The 24640-nt window shown below is 30.3% G+C and overlaps 3 protein-coding genes across 5 annotated transcripts; 2 read left to right on the forward strand and 1 right to left on the reverse strand.

Annotated features, from left to right (window-relative positions):
• Window positions 1-96: 96 nt before the first annotated feature.
• On the reverse strand, window positions 97-9531 carry Ssu72 (Ssu72 CTD phosphatase). Of its 2 annotated transcripts, none has more exons than XM_074121079.1 (5): window positions 9254-9529; window positions 8954-9097; window positions 8720-8859; window positions 5554-5672; window positions 97-2341 (listed from the first exon to the last, which is right to left on the reverse strand). In XM_074121079.1, the coding sequence occupies exons 1-5, from the start codon at window positions 9331-9333 to the stop codon at window positions 2240-2242; spliced, it is 585 nt and encodes a 194-aa protein (XP_073977180.1). In that variant the 5' UTR covers window positions 9334-9529; the 3' UTR covers window positions 97-2239. The 2 variants fall into 2 exon arrangements, with proteins under 2 accessions (XP_073977180.1, XP_073977181.1); XM_074121080.1 differs by having other exon boundaries at window positions 2273-5171; window positions 9254-9531.
• A 3090-nt stretch (window positions 9532-12621) lies between these two features.
• On the forward strand, window positions 12622-18048 carry LOC141449293 (uncharacterized). 2 transcript variants are annotated; one of them, XM_074118563.1, is made up of 4 exons: window positions 12622-12646; window positions 15538-15638; window positions 16724-16914; window positions 17533-18048. In XM_074118563.1, exons 1-3 carry the CDS (start codon window positions 12637-12639, stop codon window positions 16886-16888), a joined length of 276 nt encoding a protein of 91 aa, XP_073974664.1. In that variant the 5' UTR covers window positions 12622-12636; the 3' UTR covers window positions 16889-16914; window positions 17533-18048. The 2 variants fall into 2 exon arrangements, with proteins under 2 accessions (XP_073974664.1, XP_073974663.1); XM_074118562.1 differs by lacking the exon at window positions 12622-12646 and adding an exon at window positions 15136-15426 and having other exon boundaries at window positions 17533-18039.
• Window positions 18049-19001: 953 nt separating this feature from the next.
• On the forward strand, window positions 19002-24314 carry LOC141449292 (ATP synthase-coupling factor 6, mitochondrial-like). The gene is made up of 4 exons (XM_074118561.1): window positions 19002-19161; window positions 19248-19409; window positions 20545-20675; window positions 24141-24314. Exons 2-4 carry the CDS (start codon window positions 19249-19251, stop codon window positions 24173-24175), a joined length of 327 nt encoding a protein of 108 aa, XP_073974662.1. The 5' UTR covers window positions 19002-19161; window position 19248; the 3' UTR covers window positions 24176-24314.
• Window positions 24315-24640: the final 326 nt, after the last annotated feature.

A 24640-nucleotide genomic window follows, 5' to 3' on the forward strand; every position in this document is an offset into this window, starting at 1 on the left:
CAACGTACCTGATAAACTGAAGCAACCTCAAATGATTTGTTAGAAAATTTAAGGAAATTTATTGCAGGACTTCGCAATTGAAAGAATATCAATCAATCTTGTTATGAGTGTTTATTTTCGAAAAATACACAAATACTATCCTTCTGACCTCTTGCTATAACACTTCTTTAACTACTTGTACTTAAAAAGTGTATTTCTAATAAAAATTATTTTTGACCATCTTTTTGATCGCAATACTTCCTTTCTGTAAGGAGTAGTAAGAAAAGTTATAAATACAGAAGTGCTCTAAACATTCCAGAATTGTCTTTGAGAGCGTGATATATCCGCTAACATTTTTAGAAAATGCAATTCGGAATTTTTTTTAAAAACAAAAAATCACTCATAATATTAGAAACCGTAATTAAGGCGCATCAATATCTTGGTGATCAGAATATACCAACTATAATTTTTTAAACAACACCCCAATAACAAATACAGTTTCTGAGAGATAATTACTAGAGCAAACAGTTTACTCAAAAATAATCCACAGGCATACTCAATACAGTTAGTACCTCAACTTCTATGTTCAATGTTCCAAACACTTTACCGATGAATGAACAGCAGATGATTCGCGCGTAAGAGAATCACGGTGGATTTGGCTTAGTAATCTACTCTCCCTGTCACCACAATCAGAAAAAAAAAATCCATTTCAAAAAATCATAACCAAATATGCAAATAACTGAGACCTTCTATGTTCTAGAGTATTTTTCAAAATTAAATTAAAATTAAGATATACATATATATTACAAGCAACATATGATAAGTCACAATAAATAATAATAATAAATATTAGAATTGCAATACTATAATACAATAAATTACAAAAGGATTTAAAATATTACCAAAAATCTAAACGCTAAATCAATATATAGATATATATATTTAAATGAAAAATTTTACAAGAAATATTTGAATATTGAACTAATGTTGTCCAAAGTTAGTGACTTAAAAAATGTAAACTCCTTTTTTCTTTTTTTATTATACTCAAAATTAAAGAACGAACTGAACGAATGTTAAAAACCACTAAAATTTAATAAATACAAATTGAATTAAATGAAGTCAGTAACATTTAAAACATTCATTTCCCTATTAAATATACATAAACGTTCCATTAAAAAAAAAAAAATTAAAAATATATATCTTGAGAAATTCTGGAAATAATTGAGCAGCGTTGTACAAGTCTTTATTTTCAAAATGAGTTAATTGCCACATGAGTCTGTCTTTCTCTACATTAAAGAAAAACAACCAATAAAAACTGCAACAGTAGTTTAAAAGTATTCTTTAACATAATAATTCTCAAGAATTCTTTTTTTTAAGTAATTTCTGCATACTATATTTTAAGTGAACTTAACAAATCTTAATCATAAAAAGAGAAATTTTCCATTTTAATATTCTGTACATTATTATTTCATTATTTCTTGTAATTGTAGAAAATAAATACATACGTTGGCACTACCAAACCGCGTTCACCCCATTAAAAGATTTTAATTTAAATAAAAAATAAATACTTTCTTAACATATAAATTGTTTTTTAAATATGTAAGAATAGAAATGTATACAGGCTACAAATGGCTACATAAAATAATGGAGTTGATTCCAGTTAAATAGTAGTAGTACTCTCACTGCAAAATTATACTACTTTTAACCAATGCCAAATCTTGTAAAACTAATGCTCAGTTTTAACATAATGTGTACCTAATTGCAAAAATCCATGTAGCTATCATTAGTGGTTCACTTATATTTGAAGCCAAAAGGTACAAATATATAGTGGAAACTTAATTGAATGTTTTATTTATGGTATGCAAAATCCTGTATAAAACTTAAAACCAACTTAGTGGCATAATGTAGTTTTTCTGACATCAACTTTTAGCATCAAATTAATAAAACCTTGTTGTAAATTAATAAAAATTATTTTTTATACTCTCATAATTCTGGGATAACTCAGTTTTCAATTTATTTTGAAAATAGATTTTTTTTTTTAATTCACACATAATTTAATAATTAAATTAATATCACTATTGAAGTGAAAAATTTTACTAAAGGCTTAGCATTTTCTGCTTATGGTTAAATCAACATTTACATAATGACTCTTACCAATTGCCTTTAATTTCTGATAAAGGAGGTAAGCGTTTTGCTGCCTCGGGAGACTATCGGCTCTTTGGAAGTGTTAGGTCGTTAATTTCCGCACCATTTGTTCATGTTAGTAAAATAGAACGCAATGCAATATAGCCCGATTACACTTGGCTTCATATGAATGTAGGAGTGAATCAATTTCATTATCCAAATCTTCTGTATTCGACATCTGAAAAAAGGAAATATATGAAATTTGATGTTTAGATTACTTCTTCCAAATTAAAGTAATAATAATAATGGTGCTGTTAGATATTATTTTCGAAGATGTTACATAATACATCTTTCAGTTACATAGTAAGAAAAAAGAAGTCCTTTAAGACTAGAAGTCGTTGCAAAATGCAGCCGTTTGTTAAAAATATTATTTAACAAGAGCGTCCAATGTTTCCCATGAATAAATGATGAAAGAATTAACGTGCTTAAAAAATATATCATAATCACTTTTGTAAAAGGAAAAAAATTGAATTAAATCACCAACTTTAAATAAATTAATAGAAATGCTTCATTGAAACCACTCCAGAAGTGTTTCATTTCCGACCGTAACATAAAACAGTTTTTTTATTTCCCGAAGGAATACTAAGTTCGTATACTTCCTAAAAAAACTGTTTTATAGCTCCTCTCTGCCGCCATCACAAGCAGCTTCTTTTCATTAACATTACTAATATAAACTTGAATCCAAAAACTTTTCATAAACAACAAATTAAATAACACAAAACTAATACATACGAATTGCATTAAGTACACATGGGATGCAATGGGCACGTCGATACTTAAAATATCCATACGATTAACTAATATTAGATAAAAATTGATATTAGACTCGCTATCATTTCATAAAAGAGTGGGCAAAATATTTCTAGCTTACTCTAATTACAAATAATTATAGTCTAAGAACAGAATTGGCTAAATTTAAAACCGCATTTTACCCGTTTGAGAAATTAATGTACTATATGAGTAGAGTAAGTCAGTAAGTGAAAAATGTGATTGGCTAGAAGTTCTTGCATGAATACATTTTACTTACTGAGATAAGGGGTAAATGTGGATCCCTTACTCAAACAAAATTACAAAATTTCTTATTTTTAATTGAAATATTTCCCAATTCCTCAATTTAGCATCTAACTCAGTTACTCAGCATCTCTTTCAGTCAAATCAGTAATTCGAAAAACTTAAGCGCATATATAAGTATATTTAAACTGCTATACATAGCAGAAAGGAACATTTAAAGAATTATCCAGAAACAAAACTGGTTATAATAACAATTAAATTTAATATTAATTACAGTTATATTAAACAAGGTGGCACAAACTACTTTTTTTTATGCCTGTTACAGAAATAATAAATTCAAGTCGGTCAGGCATGGAATCGCAATTTTTGGAGTAATAATGTCCCAATCTTTAAGGAAATGCCGATGTCAAGTCATTTTTGCTTTCAGTATTTTGCTAGGCGACAGTTAAGATGCTCTGTAGGGTTCAAATTGGGTGTCTAGGGTTGGGTAGGGTATGATGTTGTTTCGAAAGCTGTACAATACAATTTCTAGGGAAGGGGTTAGGCTCAGTTAGTAGTTCGTTGGACGTGAAAAACCGAAGCCCCGGATTCAAATATACATTTTTATTCTTCCAAGTAGCTACTACAACCTCCACCAATTAAACTTTGCAGTGAATAGCCGGGTTGTCTGTAGGAAAAGATCACTTTCGGGAGGCCAGCGATGCACTTTTAAGACCCCATTGACAATGGCATCAGCTTTTAACGCGGCATTTAAAAAAATATATATTCCTTACACAGTTGAATCTTATGATTGGGATCATTATCTAGTTAAAATTATGGTTACAAACGGTTTCTAAAAAAAATGTTAATTTTCCTTTTTAGCACATAAAAGTCTTCCGATTTTATTTTTGTTTTTCTAATAAAAAGTAACAATATTTGTTGATTCGTTATATACTTCGTATGCTTTATTTTGAAGCCAAAAATCTAATGTTTAGGCGTAGAGTTTAATTCTATATTTTTGTACTGCTTATTAAATTGTATTTTTTTTCCGCCACTCCTCTTCTCCAAAGCAATATAGAGTTACTGACTTACAATCTTTCAGTAGTTATTCACAATGTCAATCTACTAATTTTAAATTTTAACTTCTATTTGTTTTTGTAAAAAGTAGGTTTGTCAAAAGGAGACGTTATTCACATGAAGTAGTAAAAAATAATTTCTTGTTCAATTATTATCATTATTTTTTTTGATTATTTGCGGTTTATTTTATTGGAATATTGGTTCAGACAACTGTCTGGTAAGGAAAGAGTTCCAACCACAAAAAGAGATCAAGCTTTATTCAAAAGAATGAACAGCTTTCTCCGATTCAAAGTCTCCAATGTAGATCAATGTACAATATCAATGATCAATGGCCTTTCTGCAAACCATTTAATTTCTGTCATTTTTAAATAACATCTGTTTTGGAAAATATTTGATTTGACTAAAAAAAAACAAGCCATTAAAATGAGAGAAATTGACTCAATGAACATTTTCTAAAACTTCAATACATCAGATGTTTCATTTCATAAGAATTAACATCGTAAAAGCAGATTAACGCGAAGGACCAACTCGAACATCGAGTTTTATTAATAAATATTAATTAATACCAGCGCCTTGTTTAAAGCAAGCAAGAAATAGAAACTGATTGCTCAAAATACCCGGAATTAAAAGCCAGGCAGTTTTATATTTACGAATAATTTTCCAAGCACAAATATATGAATATTTTTATTTTATATTCTTTTTTTTTACATTGCATTTTTCTCGAAAACAAATAGATTTTACAGGTAATTATTACTCTTCACCTAATAGGTCTAAGGCACCTTGATGGGAAAGTAATTAATTTCTTGCATCTTTCTGGAAGGGCTCAAATTCCACAAATAAGTTGATGAATGATGACAGTCTGAAAATCTTATTAAGTCTGCTCTATGGTTTTAGGTACAAAAATTCATAATCTATTCCTCTCCGCTTTCCATCCCATTTAACTTTCATAAACAAAAAATTCTTATTATTCTACTAAAATTTGAAGAAATACAAAGTTTTATAAAGTCTAATTCTTTTTATATTAAGGTTTGGAATTTCAATTTAGCAACGCTACTAAAGAACCATAATTTGCAATGTTTATAAATTTTACTTTTATGCTTTCAAATTTTTAAAAATAATGTGCATACTTTTTAAGACGACCTTTACGTTAGGCTGCTGCGTGTGAATAAGTAGCAACAAAAATAACCACTCTATCTTGACCATCTAATCAGACTACATTTTATTACATATTAGTGATGGCGTATCTACTACGGCATAACTTTTCTTTGAAAATAAAAAACTGACTGATCAATAAAGGGCAATATTTAAAATAAATGTTCTTACCATCGTTATTAATTCACAGATGATAAAAGCTCCTATGGTAGCCTCTTCGTGGTTATCTTGAATGTCTATGTTAATTACATGAACTGTAGCACTATCCACAGGTGTACGATTTTCAAAATCTGTAGAAATGGCAGAAATCTGAACTATAAATTTATTCCTTTGATTGATATACCGCCTAATGAATGTATACTTATTTTAACAAACCAGTAGCTACTACATTAACATTCAGTTGCAATGTATATGTAAAAATAAAAATACGTGTTTGAAACAACATTATAAAAGAAAACTAGACGTATCTAGCGTTAACGTGGACTGAGCTACTTCCTCATGGTGTAAAATGGGCATTTAACTTATAAATGTAACGTATGCAGTTTGTTAGAAGTAAAATGTATAAAAGCTCTTAAAACACAGTCTTAAGGATAGAATTCATATACAGATTTTTATAATTAGGATAACGAAAGCCCTTAATGAAATCGATGCATAATATAGAACTTAAAATTGTTTTTCGAACTCTCAAGTTTATGGAATCAATAAACGTAACAATTTTACGTTCTACCAAAATTTATAACTTTCACTTTTCATCTGCAAAAATCTATATAAGGTCCTTTTCTGAATTTCATCTATGCCTGCTTCCTTATTGCTTGAACAAATAATTCAAAATATTATTTGGGGGACTATTTAAACGCATCAACAATTAATTAAATTCACTTTAACCAATAACAAATTCGTATTTATATAATTTTTAAGAAGAATAAATCATACAATTTTTTTAATGTACGTTAATAAATCATGCTTATTAATAATAATTTAAATTGTTATATCAAATCTCCATTTCTTGTAGTTAATCTTAACATGAATATTAACTTATTTATGATTGAATAATCTGTTAATAGAATGTATGAATAACGGTAAACTCTGTTAACTTTATATCCTACATTAACCATTGCCATAGTTTTTAGACATTACAATGAAAAAATAAAACACACAAATGAGTTGATAAGTAAAATAATTTTTTTTGATTTTAGGAACACTAACATATTCAAAATCAAAATCTTTTGAATTTTAAAATTATTTCTGAGCTGGTCATAATCCTCTTAAGGGATTGAAATGGCGTCCGCCTCGCGGCCAACTTTCTACTAGAAACATCTCCAATGAGAAATCTTAAGATCTAACAGATTTTCCACTGGGAGGCATCTCCCCACCGATTCATGCATTCACCTTTAACAGATTTACTAATTGTTGTGAATATCTAGAAAAAAATAAAAATTGAGCTGGTACTTTGTAACATGAGTTAAAAGACCAAAACCTCATAAAATAAAATGACTGTTTTCATGGTCCTTTTTTTTATTTTACTAGTTTCTAAAAAATTGTACCATGAAACAACCATTTTTCGTCAAATGAAAAAATAAATTATAAAATTTTACTCTTTTAAAAGAATTCATCAGTAAATCTTTGGAAAAGCAATTAAACCCTTAAAGGGCCAAAATCTCTTTAAACAAGCTGATTTATTCATAATCCTGAAAGTACAAGGCGAGAATGACACTTATGTTTGTTCCCAATTCAATAAACCTTCCACTTTAAATAAATACCTTATAACTTATTGAAAAAGTTTTCTTTGCAAAAGCAACTTTACAGAAATGTCAGGTTATAAGAATAGCATAAATTTCTCATTTCTATTAATGCAATATGGTAACGGAAATTATTTTAGGAAAATGCGAAGAACAGTCTCTCTTTTCAAGAGAAGAGAAGCTACTGAAGTCTTGCTTATTTGACAGCCGATTAGTTGCAAAGATAGACAATTATTACTTATCTAAGTAAAATTGAAGTATGTGTACTTCTACAAAAAGGTATGATTGTAACCATACTTCTTGCGAATAAAAACCTTTTGTTGAAATGTACTACTTAAAGTTGAATCCAGTCTAGACTCACGAATTTGTGTTGCAGCACATCAGGTTAGCAAATTCTTCAGAGCTTATAAAGTCAAAATTTTACATACATATTATATTTTACCCTTGTTTGTAAAATATATTTATTAGATTTATTGTCACATACTTTATTAGCAAAGAATCAAAGCTTCTATAAAGAGACAGGGAGGTCTAAGAAGGCACCACAATCTAAGCCTCATAGCAGTATTCTTATTGAGGAGGGTCGAGGCATCCCATTCCAACCACCCTACGGTATTTCTAAAATTATAATTCGGTAACTTTCTATATTTACGTTAAATTAACTAAAAATTTTCTGAATGCCATCTTACTCCTTACTTGACAAGTTTTTCAATAACAAAATCAGCGTAAAAGTAATAAATCCACTTAGAAGTTGGTATGGTTAAATTAGTATTTTTTCCCCAAGAGGTATTCTACGTTACGTAGGCCCCCTCGACACAAGGTGACTTCTTCACCTGTTCCTATCTTGAGCATCCGATACTGAACCCGGCTATAGTCTCCCTAACTCCTTCTTACCAACCTGCCCTAGGCTTTCCCCTTTTCCTTCTATCTCCCAATCAAAAATTACCTTGGGTATTCGGTATTCGTTCATTCTAGGTCGGCGCCCAAAGATTTCAATTGTATGATGGATGTTGCCTTTATCTACAGTTCATTTCTAATGTCCACATTTCTTACTTTATATTTTCTGGATTCCCTGCCCATCTTCTCCAGTTCATTTCAGCCAAAAGTCTTCCTCTTTCATGCTTATAAAGGATTCAGGTTTCAGCTCCGTATAGTAATTAAGCATATAAACATCATAAATCGAAGATAATTGGAAGATTACTTTTTTGTTTTTCAAAATACTTGTATTTCCCACTTTCATTCATAATTGTAATTCAATGCCTCAATATTGCATAAACAGTATCGCTTTCTCGTGGACACTATTCTTAAAAATTATTTTTATAGGATAGTAATTCAAATATTAGGGGTGTCCTCTGCGAATATTATAACACAATATATTATAAATAGAAGCAAAGGTTTCTGCCTACGGACTTGTAACCGTTCATTTTATCAGTTCTCCAAAACCAATTGGAAATTGCCTAAAATTAAGAACCATGTTTAAATGTTGAATGAATATGAGGACGCACACTACATTTTTGTATACTATTTGAATAATTGCCTCAAACTTTATATTTTTGGCTTCAAAAAATTTGGAATATATGTTGAAAAAAATTGTTGCTTACACTCAACAACCTGATCGTAAACTCTTTCCTCACACGTTACAACAACATCAAACTTTTCCGTTGATGACTGAAACCTCTCTGGTCTAGTTTTAATTCTCCTATTTCTGTCTAACATATGCAATAATCCGTTCTGAGTATAACTGTACCATGAATTAAGGTAATAAAGTATCATACTACTCGTACTAATGAATAAAAAAAGAAAAACGTATATGTAATACAATAATTAAAGGATACAATGATTTATCCTTGTTCTGCAAGTCCTGATATATTTCGTCATAAGTACAGCTAAAATCATAAACATTAGGTCTATCTGCTGCCATTCCCGGTAATTTTACTTTGTCTCCTGTTCCAAAAGATTTAACGCGAAATCCTTTCTTGCTAAAAAGAAATATTGAAACTTTCAATTCAAAAATAAATGCTTAGTTCATAATTTAGAAAATAACGAACAAACGAAAGTAGGCTGTAAAACAGATTAAAACAAATCTGTAGTCAATAATATCTGGGCTATGGATCGGTTCAAAAAACTTGACATACCTCAAAAAAGCGTGTGCTTCCATACTTCTATTCATGTTGCTGGAACATACAACAGCAACAGACAATGAACTCGAAGGCATTCCAAAGAATTTCAAGTAAAATTTATAATAATTATAATCTAATCAACAGCCCCGTTAGCAAGGTAAAGATCACCCTAACCTCATTAAGGTCAGTAAATAACCTGTATTGATAAAATTAGCTCAGTTCTTAACATAATTTTTACATAACAAAAACTCTGTATTAAAGACAACTCAAACCGTAAATTTCTAAAACTCATGCCACTAAGATCTACTTGTGCCCAACTGATCAAGATGAGAAAGTGTTATTACAAAATAACAAGTTAGAAGTGCCTTTTTCATATGTAATATTTTGATCATATTAGATAATATTAAATATAATTTTGAAGTGTGAAATATTTGTTAAAACGTACCCAGTAAATAAAAAACGAAAAATAGAAATTCTGAAGGAGCCAAATTTAAATACGAATTTACTATTAGCATAATTTTTATTGAACGGAAAGAACTAACAACAAAAGAATCATTAATCTTTCCTAATACCTCACTTTCCTGTCGTAGATTTTACTTATATTGATAAAAATATGAATATTATGGTAATAACTATTTATTCCTTCTAAACATTTGATGGAACCTGCAGATTAGAAGCGTATGATTGTTCAAAAATTCATTTGAAGAGAAGGAAACGAGACAGTTTATTATTTAAATTATTTTTTAAGTAAATAACCAGTTATTCACGCCTTCACACATTTTTTTTTTATAAATGTCCTTCCAATATCTTTATATGAAATGGTCACTGTCTATTCACAACCCAGTAATTTCAAGATATAAGTAATTAGTTTCCCCAAAAATGATTAAATACCAACAATTAGGTATTTTTCAGTATTACAAAGAATGAATCTCCACTTGTAATGTTCATAAATCAGCTTCAAAATTAATTTTCTTATAGTTTTCCCATTACTTTTATTTTTTGTCAATCCATCAATTACTACAATATTTATTTCCAAAATAGACAAGATCAAAAGCCCCATATTTCCTGCCAATACTTTTAGCTATCTACCATTAACACTCCCTTAGAATGTAAGAGCATAAAATTTCCAAATTTCTGGATTACTATAGAACAATTTCAAAATCTTTAACCCATTATTTAAACTTCTGATTTTGTTTATGCTTTTAGTAACAAAATTGGCTAAACAGACCATGGTAACAATACTTTAAGTAAACGTTAAAATGAACAATTATAATCTAGACGCCCAATTGAATTGAAGTTGGAGTCAGAAAGAACGCCTCAGAGCAACCAACCTAAAAAAAATAAAAATGACAATACCAACAATTAATTTATATGTCTTAGTTTATCAAATTTTATTTTTATTGAATTAAACGTTGATTTTATTTTGAAATAAATAATGTTTTGGAATAAATTGTATACTTTCTTGAAATGTTAAAATATAAAATGTATAGAATAAAAATATTCAGTAAGATTATAATTATTTTTGCAAGATTAGTTTTATTATTATTATTTTTTTTTGCAAGAGTATACATTAAATTTGAATTATAGATATTATTTTATTTCATTTAAATTTAGCGTATTACTTAATGATCTACTTCATACTAATAGAGAATTGTTTATCTAGAACAGAGGTCCCAAACTTTTTACACAGGGGGCCAGTTCACTGTCCCTTAGTCCGTTGGAAGGCCGGACTATAAAACAAACTATTTTAAAGTAAAAAAAAAACAAAAAAAAACGGGAACAAATAGAATATTTCAAATAAAGAACAAGTACATTTAAATGAACAAACTGCCCAGTATTTCTGTGGGAATTAGACCTGCTTTTGGCTAATGAGATGGTCAATGTCCGGTTTACTTATAGTGCTTTGCCTTTCTTCCTACTTCTGCTGTAATTTTACACGTTTTCGGAGCCGTTACGCGTGCATCCCGCGTCATCGGTAGTAGTACTGTGTGTACATGAGCGACGCAGCGCTTTGCGGCACCGCCACGTATAGAGCTCCTCTCACTGACCACCAATGAAAGAGATGCCCCTTGTGTAAGGGCGGCAGGGGCCGGATAAATGTCCTCAGGGGGCCGTAGTTTGGGGACCCCTGTTCTAGAAGATATCCATACAATAATTTCATTTTTAAAATTGTTTTCCTAAATTTTCTGAGTATTGCAGTTACATTAAATCTACACAAAATTTGCTTGTATAAAAATTGACTGGTATGAAGTACAGATTATTTATTAACAGTTTTTGAAAATTTGTATAGAAAGTAAACAATTCTATAAGTTAGCTAATGAGCGATCGTTGATAAATAAGTATAATAATTTAAACTTTTAACTTTATTTTTCTTACTGTCTTTAACAAATAAATATTTGCGAACACAACCCAATTTTCATCAACTATATATTTGTTTAAATCCCACACTGCAGTTTCTTTTAATTTTTTCAATTAAAAATTTGGCGTAAACCCTCCAAAAACTTTGTTTAACCGCGTCATTTTCTAATTTCCAACATAAAGGGAAGGAAGTGCCTACATCTCTTGAAGTCTTTTCCCCACAAAGTTTCAAATAAAAAAGTTAGATTTACAGATACTTAACGGATACGCAGAGTATAAAGAAGATTAATGGAATAGTTTTCAAATAAGTTGCAAATACCAGAAAAAATATTCTATAAAGACAAACTACTAGTTTTCCGAACAATTCAATAAAACTTTGTACACTTCTTTATGATACTCATGATAAAACATTGTTCTAAAGAGAATTTTTTTTAAAAAAAGTTTTAATAAACCCAATAATAGTACTGAAGGATGGAGGAAAATTAAAAACAAATTGAAATAACACACAAGCTTTTTTAGATCGTTTCAATCTTTGATGGTAGATAAAACTATAAAACCGGCTAGAAGTAAGAAAAACAAGCCGCTAGAAGCATATCTTCAAGCTCTGCAGCTTGCCACTACGGCTCATAGACTTCATAAGTGGTTTCTATCTCTTTATTAAATGATGTGACATTCGCAAAGAAAGTTTAATTGTTTATTTTTATTAAATTATTAAGAAGAATAATCAAGCAATGTGAAATTTTTCAAGTGCAATTAAATACCAAAAGCTTATTCTATAATAAAACATGTTTCAATTCAGACATAATGAGATAAACTGAGGCAACCTTCCAAAATTTTAATTCTTTATCTTGTTTATTTCATTCTTTTTTACAGGCATTTACTGGAATAATTGGTTTCATTTTAGGTAATTATTTCTTATAATAATGACCATTTTCTTTTCTTATCTGAGTTTTTTTTAGGTAATCTTGGTGTATATAAGTATGTTTATATATATAAATTGAGGAGAATTTCTATGAAAGTGTATATTTCTAAAAGTAGTTATGAAGAAAGGTGAGTGTTACTTTTTAAGTACCGATTTTGTGGATCAATGGTCCCGTTTACTCCTTTTTAGTTCTTCGTAAGTTATATTATCACACCAAAAACCTTATTGAAAAATAGAATATATTGCAAAAAAGATGAAGAAAACATCTTCCAACAGACTTTTAAGTTCTCATTTTGGGGATTTTAGATGCCTACTTTCCATTGTTAGTTTAATGATGAAGATTTGAACAAATCGTAATTTTACTGGAATCTTATCAATATTTAAAACAACTTCAAGTAAGAAGATAATTTTGTAAGTTTTTTTAATAGAAATATTTAAATAATCTCAATTCGGTGAGTTGCAATCAGCGCAAACAGAAATATTTCTCAAATAAACCTTTAATTGCTTGAATTACACATTATGAAAGGATGAATTTTGCAATCTTTCAGAGTATTAAAAAGTTTAAAATCCGCTTGTGCTTTTGAAATTATAATTTTTTTTAGAAACCTAGGAGTGCTATAAATTATTAATTGTCAATAAACTATTTTTTTTTTTAAGTTAAACATTATTTTGGTGTGGCATTAATTTATTAAGAGTTATTTATTTTCATTTTATATTTTGTCAGTTTTAATTAGAGGAAGTTAGATACTAATGGCTAATGAAGTTCAATGGCTTATGTTGTGATATCCCCCACAAAGTGGGTCACCGATAACTTTTTCTTTATGTGTAGAACTATAGTATTGAGGAAAATTATTTGGACTTCTGATAGGGGTTTTAAGTACATCAAGGCAAGGATCACGCTTCACTAACTTCAGACTAAAAAAATTAATAAAAACGATAAGTTTAGTTACAAAATATGCGGACTTTTAAGAGTATTACTGCTAATTACTGAAATCTAGTTTTTATAACTTCAAATTATTTCCTTCTAGGAAACAAATTATAATTAGATTGATATTTATCCAATATTTCATATGGGAGCTTTTAAATAAATTATTAAATTATGTGATATTTGTGTGTTTTTCTAAGTAAATAAAAGCTAATTAGATAAATTCTTTAAATTTCTTGAGAGATAGATTTCAAATCTTGATTTTGAGTTTTCCCAAGGAATATCCGTTTTGAAACCTCTGGGTCCAAAAAATCAGTGAGTGTGAGTTGCATAACTCCAAACGCCCGGTCGCAGTAAGTAAAAATTTGATGGATTGGCACGCAGTAGTGACAGTAATTGTCCTACCGGAGTTATACCTATTTCTAACTGATGAACGCATGACATTCAAATTTGATATTTGAATTAGATGCTTCTGGGAGCCCTAAAATAAGATTTTATCAACTGTAGACGAACTAAATCTGGTTTTAATTTAACCCAATTCAGAGTGACACCTTAGGATCATGCGATACGCGCTGAAGAATTCATAGGAGTTACTGGATTGAAAACAGAACATTCGAGGCTCCAGGTGTTTCCTTCAAGTTCATAGCCTTTCTTGATCAATCGAGTAATATGGGAGTCTAAGAAAGCCTGAGTAGTATCTGTTTACTATCACTTGGAAGAGTGGGTGTTTCGGCGGCAGGAAGTAGTAATCCTAATCTGCCGGTTCCTCTGTCTTCCTTGGACTTCTCTAAATAACCTGAGTTGTATTCAGGAGTGAAAGGTAAAATACTCTTCTTGGAATTCGCTTGGGATTAGATTCTTCTGAATATCGGAGGGTAGGGCGAGAATGCTTATCAGTAACTGTCTTCCATCACCTTTCCTAGAACTTTCCAGGGTAAAGTAGAAGGGATTGTATTACCTGGCAGCAGAGAGAGGACATAATACATCTGTGTGGTTGCCATGCAGCAAAACCTGTTGCAAAAAACAAAAAAAATGTTTTGCTTAAAATGTCAACTGAAAGTGCCAAAATATTGAATCGATTTATTTGTTTACCAAAATGTTTTCTAAATGGCTCAATCAGTTTTCTTTCAACTATGTTGGCTCATTGTATAGGCTAGATGTACCAAATTTATTTAAAACATTTTTCCCCCCCAAAAATGCCTCTTAAGTCAGTTTTGTGGTAAGAGATCGGGAGCCAAGCTTCCTTTAAAAAGAAAGGATAACTCATCATTAGCTCTCATCAGCTGTATTATGTTAATAGTACATAATTACATAAATTTAGAGGTTCATAAAAGAACGTAGCAGTCAATTAATCAAATAAGAATTATTTCACATTATTTGTTGGCAATGACTCACTCATTACCTACACAAGTCAAAACGTTCATGTAATTGAGGAAAAGTTTAAACAAAACAATAATCGAGCTTATTAATTAAAAAAGTTTTATCTTTTTTTATTTTCAAAACAATCAACATACTGTGAAAGATCAAAAAGATTAATGCATAAAAAAAGCTTTTTAATAATTATTTTCATTGTAAAAAAAAACCTATTATTTGATTGAGAATTCTGAAATCTTGCTATTAATAAGATATTGTTTTCTGTTTTTCATAACGATTTTCTAAACCTCTTTTTTAAGTTTGAACTGATCTAATATTTGCGCCATTTTGAAAGGTGTAATAAGGTTCTGTCAAAGTCTTTTGAATAGCCTTAAATGGTAAACAAATTCTTCGCTCCTCTTTTGCGCACAGCGGGTTGATGGCTGATCAAAAAAGATAGTAATCTATTTATGTCTTACTATTCATGCATTGCAATACAACACTTGCCTTAAATCTTGCTACTCTTTGAATTGTTTGAACAACCGATTCTAGATGCATATGGAAGTTTTTGTTACATTAGATTTAGACTCATGGGGGTTAGCCAGAAAGACTACCCTGAGAGTCCACGTCGTGAGTAACGATTAAGAAATATTTTCCTTTTATAAGGCCTCAAGTTTACTTTTCATGTTTGTTTATTTTTCTCCTATAAAATGTCTAAACTTACATATGTTTTATTAACAGGATTGTTTATATTCGTTCTGGCTGTAAGTAGCTTACTCGTGGGTGCTTTTCCTGACGATGCTCCAGAAACTCCAAAAGCTGATAGTAAAGGAACTGGAAAAGTAAGTTTATTTATTTACTTCAATAGGAAATGCATATATTTTTTGGTCTAATTGTAACTAAAAATTCCATTTAGCATCTTCAGAACTTTAGTATATGAGGCTCAGATTCTATATTTTCCCTCAGCGAAGGGTCTATGTAGGAGGTTGATAAAAATTGGATTCACCTTATTGCCTCATTTTAAAGTAGATTTTAATAGATTCATTTATTAAAGTCTCTTTACAAAGATGCGAATTAGTTAAATTAAAAAAGTGGGTGTGCCTTTTTTCTGTTCCGGAAAATTTGGGAAAGCCAACAATTTAGCCTCAAAAAATTTGGTCACAATTTGGTTGTTTCGAAACGTTTGCAGTTTTTTTTTTTTTATTGTGCGGTGCAAAGTGTCAACTGATGATTTCTTAATAGAGAAAGCAGAATGTGATTAAAAAAATTGCTGAGACTAAGGGAAAGGATTAACTCAGTAGTTAGCATATAGTGGACTCCAACGAGGAGGTCACGGGTTCAAATCCAGCTGCTGGCCCAAAGATTTTCTCTTGCTTGGAGCTCACCGCCCGGAGGCCGGCAGTTCACTTAAAAAAAGCCCCGAGCGCCAATGACCTCGTCAATGATATTGACGAGCCTAAAAAAAAATAATTTCTCTTCCTCACACACTGCTTTATATTATTTTTGCCAAAAATATATTTGGTGTTCCTACTAAGAAAATTGAAATGAAATAGCTAATTACCAAGATCAACAACATTGACTGTTCATTATATTAGAATAAATATTGTGATTAATTAATTACACTGTTTTTGTTTGCAAAAGAAGCTTCGTTTATTGTCATTCCTATCCCCTCTACGTTCCTTTAGCTTTTCTTTTAATACATTTTAATTTCTTCTTTTGCTTTTTTAAAAATAACTATTCGATGAATTCTTTCAAACTTCGTGTCCTTATCAATAAGGTAACAAAGTAAAACATGCAAAAAAAATCACAAATTTTAAACCCTCGTCACCGCCTTTATTTTTCAACTCTAATCAATGAATTATACTTGTATAATCAGTATCCAGAACAATAATTTTATTTAATATGATGCTGCTTTTTATTTCTATAGGTGGAAACTGGAGATACTAATTTAGCTGACATTAAAATGAGCACAGAGGCAGAAGGGAAAAATGTAAAGTCATCAACTTCAATGGAGGCTACATCAAGCCAAGAAAAAGGTAGTACAAAAGGAGAAGCGAAAACTGAAGTGAAAGGAAGTAGGAAAAAACGTTAAAATTTTCATAGTTTATGAAATATCAGGTATAATAAATTCATGTTATATGAGTTTTACACATACGTTATCATTGCTTGTCTATTGCCAAGATGTATTTTATGATTTTTGAAATTTTTATACCAGCATTGTTTGAACCCTGGTAATTAACAATCTTTCATTTTATTTAAAAAGATTTCGAAAAGAATGTCCATGTTTTTTAAAATGTTGATATCCGTGAATCACGTGATTCGCACTTGTGATCTCTCCTATTTATATTATACTATATAATATTCAATAAAAATTTATATTCCACTAACGTCTCAACTCCGGTAAAGTTCCTTTTATAGCTTGAAATAATTCTGTGATATATCATATTCTCAAAACATTTTATAAAAAAAACATTATATTTATGAAAATGTATTTTCGATTTGCAGTGAGTTGGATTACTTTATTTTTATGAATTTGTAAGGCTACATTTACTTTTAAATTATTGAGCATATGTATTTATGTGTATATTATAAAATATACGCATTAGTGGTGTAATAAAGAATGACAATACACTTTTCCTTCCAAAGTGCGCATCACTTTTGAAATGTGATCAAATGGACATATAGATGAAGTCAGTAACTTTTATGAAATATTAATGTATCATAATTTTGTTTTAGGTCTAGAGATGATAAAAAATAACATGGTAAGTTCCCCTGATAAATTCAGGCTGAATATATTTTTAAAAAAGTAATTCCTACTGTTAATTTTCAACCTCAGCATTATTTATTATGAAAAAGCAGCTGTTTCAAATACATACATTTTGAATGTAAGAAAAAATGATGTTGTGTTCATCGTTCACTTAATGCTCTACGGTATTTTACCAATTTATATTTAAAATTTATCTTAATTTATTCATGAAAAATAGTTTTTAGATCAATAGAAAAAAACTTACAAAAATTATAAAATTTCCATAAGATAAATAAGAATGTTTTCACATAGGCCTTTACATTTTGTATTAGTTAAAAAAAGAATCTACTTACAATAAAGTTATATTCATTTTTCACAATAAATTAAGGAATGTTAAAAAAAAATAATAATTGCAATTGTAAAAAGTAGTTCAAATTACTTTTTAAACTTTATTTTAAAACTGTACAAATGAGTTTATGGAAAAATAAAATTGAATGCCTTATTAGAAGTTCATTCAGTTATTAAACCCTATCTTTAACTTCTGAAGAAAATATGTAAATGGTTTATTACAAGTGTGGAAATTTATATACATATTTTAGTTGCCGAGCCCACCGTTGGCTTGCAGTTTGGCAGTGTGCAGTGTATGCCGAGGGTCCATGCTGCATAGCTTCGAATCATTCATTTTTTTGGGATATCTCGATTATTAGCGGACGGAAGAAATTTTTTCTAAAATTCTGACGGACCATCCATTTAGATGGTAATTTCTCTTAAGCATTAATATGGCATTCGTGTCAGATACATATTTTTGAGTCCGTGAGGAGAAACACTATTACACTTTTAGAACATAGTTTGAACGGAACAGAATGACCGAGGATGAGTTTATGCAATTTCTTTAAGATTGCCGTCCGGTACGTCTAGATTGCTGCGATTATAGGTCTAGGTCAAGACTAATCCTTTTTGTTTTTGTTTTTTTTTTTTGGAAATGGTCTTCGATAAATGGATTCTTAGTGACTTCATATATCTTTCCCAAAATAGAAGATTCAGTGCCACCGAACGGGAAATGAAAGAGAGGCTAATCAGAGTTTATGAGTGGAAAACCTAAGTAGATGCCTCCCTTAAAGCAGAAACATACAGTAATGTTTTACACTAGATTTTTTTATATCGTTACCCTCCACCCGATCAGATGATGCATGGACAATGCAAGAATCAACGTAGTCTAATTAATAATTCGGATCATTATCATAATAAACTTATGTAACCTTATATGTAAATAAAAAAATAAAATTGAGTGAATGATCAGAAGAGTATCATTAAAGGTTACATATTTCGATAAATCTCAAGAGTAAATATATTTTTTATAATTATATTTATAAAATTACGATGCTCTTTAGTTCAGAACATTTCTATAACTTTAATAAATTAGTAAAAGATAATTTTACTAATTATTTATATTAATTATCTAATGGCTATTCGAACTGGTGAATTAGGGACTTTTTATTCATGTTGGCAAAATTGAATATTCGGGTAAAGATAAGGGAGAAGAGAATTTTTTTTTCCTAGCCTGTACTGCTGCCGAAACAGATAAGCCCTTTAGTAAGAAACGAAAGTAAATTTTCAATGTGAGTATTTACTTTGTACTTACATTCAGATATTTTTTTTTGTTCGGCCAAGTCATTTCTTAATGGTCCTGCATAATTTGTTCCAGTATGTCTCTGAGGGTGTCTAGATTGGTGAAAAATGTAGGAACTGTCCTTAGTGAGCAATCTAGAAGGAATTTAGGTGTTTCTGCTCCCATTTTGCAGAAAGTTAGCGATCCAATTCAGCAACTTTTCTTGGACAAATTAAGGGAATACAAGCAGAAGAGCAGGTAATATCTTGGAAGAGTGATAAGATTAACATTATTATGGTTTTTTATTCCTTATTTGGGACTAAAAAAAAAACATTGGCTTTCCTTATATTCTTCCAAAAAAAAGGTGCACTTAAATGGTTAAATGTTAAAAACGTTCCGGTTAAAGTCTAGTTTAGCCGGTCTAGTTATAAGCTCTTTGCACTAGCTGCATTTGTTAACCGTTCTTTGCTGTCTTTCAAGCTTTTACTACTTACATTCAACTTATTTTTATGTTGTGATTAAATACTGCATTATTTTTATTATATGTTAAAGTGCATAAGGATCCGTTGGAATAAACAACTCTTATTTTGTAATTTTACAAGCTGAGTGATTTCTCTTTAGCTAGCAATATAGCAAACGTGTGGTTAAGCCATCCTGTATAGGATGCGAGGGGTTTGCCGTACAAAGTAATAAAGTAACGGTTATAAGTAGTACGTAGTAATACATTATAAGTAATACATAGAGTACGAGTAATATACGAAGAGTTAAACTCTTCGCTTTGTACAGTAATGAAAACTATGTATTTTCAGTTAGTATATATAGTGGAGTATGTGTTCCATCTCACTAAAGATTTCTTTATGATGTGATGCCAGAACTGGCGGATGCTGACCAAACTAGACTTGTAACAAATTTTTAGGCAAAGCAAGCTATGGTTCAATTAGATATTTCAGTTTTGTTGCGACTAATTTTAATATATATGGATAAGTGAAAGGAATCAAATAAATAGATATTTGTTTCTTTCACTATTTAAATTAAATTGAAACGGTAGCTAAAAAAAGATTCAACTATGGTGATATGTGTAATCCATTATGAAATGTGTTGAGTGTTCGATTAATTTTTTGTTTTTCTGATGAATAAAAGTGCTGAAGGAAGTTATTTTGCAGTTGTGAATGTTAGCCGAAATCCGCTATATATAAGCAATATATGTAAATTCGGATCTTATTTATAAAGGTCGAAGTCCATTTCATTGGTTGCATTACATATAAATATTTACTTTTTCTATACATGTAAAAATATTACATGTATTTATTTCTTTATTTAATTTTTTAAAGAAAAACACTTTTATATGATTGGCAGCAAGGATAGTAATTTGCAATATTCTTTTGCTTTTCAGTGGTGGAAAGTTGGTAGACCCATCGCCGGAGACGGAACGTGAATTGAAACAAGAATTATTAAAGCTTGCTAAACAATTTGGAGGTAAGGAAGGAGTTGATATGACCAAATTTCCGGACTTCAAATTTCTAGGTACGTATTTTTTAAACTATTTGTAATAAAACTTTTCTAAAGATTAATCTAATAGAAAATTGAATATTAATGTTACTATTAAGTCTCTGAACTTTTAATTCATTAGGAATGAATACAAAGTAACTGAAATAACATCGTGAGATGTTAACAGTTCCTGGAGCGAGTCTTCATTTTGATAGAGTGGTAAAAACTTATCATTTGGGCCTTTCATATAGTATTAGGTTTCCTTCTGCAACTCTCTGGTGAAGGTTTGTGTCTGTTCGGATAGTCAGGATCTGATGAAAGGTTAATAAGTTTTCACTTCTAAACTAAAAAGTACTAGAAGACTGGAAGAGCTAGTTGCTGTTTAAGGTGTTTTTCTGGTCTGGAGAATTCGTTTTCATATGGTTGACCTTGTAATATTCATCCTTTTGGATAAACTCTGTGTTTCTCGACAAAAGTTGATTTGGGTGCCGTCCGGAATAGATTGTGTGATGTCTGGTTTTTTCACAGACCATTCTCAGATATCTCGCGTGATTTTGTTTCTAGGCATTGTAGTTTAAGGAAACAATGGGGCTCTTGCTCAATCTTCTCTTTTACAGTGCGTGACTGAAGAGGAAACACCGACCCATCTTATGATTGATTTTTTACTGTTTGAGGAGGTTAGGTTCAGGATCTCTGGTAGAATAGATTGACAGAGCAGGAGCTTAGTTTGTTTGTTTTTTTAAAACATGGATGCCCGATTCATTCGGACAGCTTTGAATCTTGTGTGGAATTGGTTCTGAAATGGATTTTCATCACAGATCGGCTGCTTGTTTTTCTTTCGATTAGTTATAAGGGTCCAGAGGACGTGGGATAGCGAAGGGATTCCCTTCGCCCTGACGAAAAATAATATTGACTATTAGTTAATATAGAAGAAGAAAGAAACATACTGTATTTTATGTAACCTACATGATACAGGGGGTCTGGCCCAACATTTCAAAGTAAACAAAAAACAAAAACAAAAAAATATCACTCACATATAAATTGCACCAGAAGTATACATCTAACACTAATAATATTACACAATAACACAATTAGCACTCAAAACCATCAATCAAGTCTCATACAAGTCCAAAATAAAATTTCTCATTTTAATAGCACACTCAACAAATTTAAATATATTCTTCAACTGATTCCCATCGGTTATATTTAGTAATCTCGCGAGTGAGTCCTCTTCATTGCCGCTACGATCTATATACTGAGCAAGGAATTCCTTCCTGTATGACCTGTAGATTGGACATTTCAGCAAAAAATGTACCAATGTTAAAGGCTCTTTTATATTGCAGAGATCACATATTGTGCTTGCATTGATGGAAACCCTTTCTCCATTTAGAAATAGTCTTATTAGATTAATATTGGACAATCTCAACTGGCATAAGACTCTTTGCTGTTTAATCGGCATTCTTTCCGTGATGTAACGTTCACCTTCTCCAAACGCTGTTAATTGTCTAAAAAACGGATTGTATTTGGAGTTCAGTATACGATTAACATCTTGACTTCTCAGATGATTTGTCCACCTTTCAATAATGTCTGCTTTGAAATGAAGCAAAGCCTCGGCACTATTGAAATTATATATAGCCGGGAGCCCTATTGTCCCAAGTGTGTTGTTGAGATGCAGGAACCAATGGTTTTTTGAGTGCGATAGCAGGTTGATGGTTGTTAGATACTTTACCATAACATCAAAGCATTTTTTTAAAGGTTCATTTGGAGACATACGAAGAACTTGTAGCCATAGATTCAATGTTCTCTCTAATACTGTAACCCGTATATCTTTACACCCTGTTTCAGTACGAATGAAATGGTTCGGTGTATTGAATGGTAAATGATACAGTTGTTTGAAAAAAAACATTTGCAACCTTTCCAATGATTCCAAATAACCAAGGGCCCAAAGTTCCGAAGAGTAAAGAGCTGTAGCTGCTACGACAGATTCAAACAACCTGATCTTCACTTCCCAGCTATCAGATTTACCTCGCGCCAATACCTCCCTAACCTTGCCCAGAGCTTTCAGTCCTTTCTTATAAAAGCTTTCGGACGCAACCCGGAAAACTCCTATGCAACTAAATGGCACACCCAAATACGTGACGTTGTTGACATATTTGACTATTAGTTAATATATATTTTTTTAAATAATTTGACCAAAGCATTTATGCTAAAATAAAAAGGGTGGTAAATTTCATCTACTTTTGTCTTAATTACATACTTAAGAGATCGATCTATCAAAAGGTCTAGTTTAAAATAACAATTCCTTAGGTGTAATTTTTTAAAGTTTGTTTTAAGTAAATAATCTTTGCATTATAGTTACAAACGAATCCATTTCTTCCAGTTCCGAAGTATTAAGTTTAACGAGAAATCGAAAAATAGAAGTAAACATTATTACGTGAATAATTAAATTCATTACCTCTAAATGTGCTATTGTTTCGACACCCTTTGAAGCTAATTATTACTTAGATACTTGGTCAAGAGAACTTATTTGAAATGTTTCAGACCTTCATTATTACCTCTTTATTTTGCGGTCATGATCCAACCTTCACGGTATTTTGATAAACGATACAAAATCGTTGAGGAGTGCATTCCTCAGCGCGAATCTGTAGAAATAGATTTATATGCGAGTTTTTGTTAATTATAATCTAATTTAATTTGGATTTCTTATGTTCTTATTTGATTGCTGGTACCCGTGAGAGTTACTCACCAATATAATCTTACATTCACAGAGAAAAGGTGAAACTAAGGGACCTCAATTTTGATTACATTGATCTCAATTTTATTCTAATGATCATTTTTATTTCATTGTAATTTAAATAAGTATAATTTTGTTTAATTAATGAAGAAATAGTTTGTTTTTAATTGTTAAATCCCCATCCCAAGAGTCAGTGGAGAAAGGAAAGTAGTACCTGCCAGAAAGGTGGCATGTGACATTTTTTCAAGCTATTTTTAGCTAATTGTACACTTTTACAAAAATCTCCTTATTTCATTAATTTTAGCTTGCATATACTATAAATAAATGTTTATATTTTGGCTAAAAAGTATCCAATGAAGTCACATAAGGAATTAAGAGGATTCTACTTCCTTCTGGAGCCTTGCAAAATCTATTTGGGCATAGTTATTCGATTAACTACTGTGATGCCCTTTTAGGCGCGCAAAAGTTTAGCATATCTCTGTAAAAATTCACTGCTAACATCATATTTTCACAATTTACACATGAACGCTTACTGCGTAAATAACATAAGTATACGTAGCATCCATTAATTGAGCGAATTTAGCTTTTCAACCAATCCTCTACAATCTAAGACACTGTGTTTAAGATTTAATTTATTATAGGTAAAGGACTTGCAAAAATTTTAAAATTTGTGTTTTATCCAAAATGTATAAAAGGCGTGATGATTGCTTGACTATTCACAATAGTAAGATGATTATTATTAAATCTTATAAACTTTTTTTTTTCAGATGCAAAGTTGGATCCCATCAATCTTGAGGAATAATCTTAGCTGAAAAATGTTATAGTTTCAAGAAAAGATGTTATCCTCGCTTGACTTTCTAATCCCAGTCTTATGAAAGAATTGTAATATATTTCTTAATGAAACATTGTTACTACAGCTAAATAAAGTGTACTTGATTGTTTGTAGTCTTTAATAGAATTTCCTTTTTAAATTAGCTTTTGGACAATTAGAATGTAAAATAAAGCGGTTTTAAGCATTTTTTTTTTTAAATTATTTGGTAGTACTGTTTTCACTTGAAAATGTCTGAGATTAACACGTGAAATTTAGCCGACAATTATTAAATTGTCTTATCTTAAAAAAAAAGATTGAAAGTAAAAGAGCCCTGGTTATTATCACCATTTAGCGTTTAATAATATAGAGGGAGAATACGTTCATTTTATTCTCTAACCACGATGAATAAATGAATAAAGACATTTTATTTGGTCTTGCTTTATTCTTCAGCGTTAG

Source organism: Rhodnius prolixus, unplaced genomic scaffold (genome assembly GCF_049639745.1).
Source record: "Rhodnius prolixus isolate KJV_2025 unplaced genomic scaffold, Rpr scaffold_2, whole genome shotgun sequence".
Lineage (NCBI taxonomy): Eukaryota > Metazoa > Arthropoda > Insecta > Hemiptera > Reduviidae > Rhodnius > Rhodnius prolixus.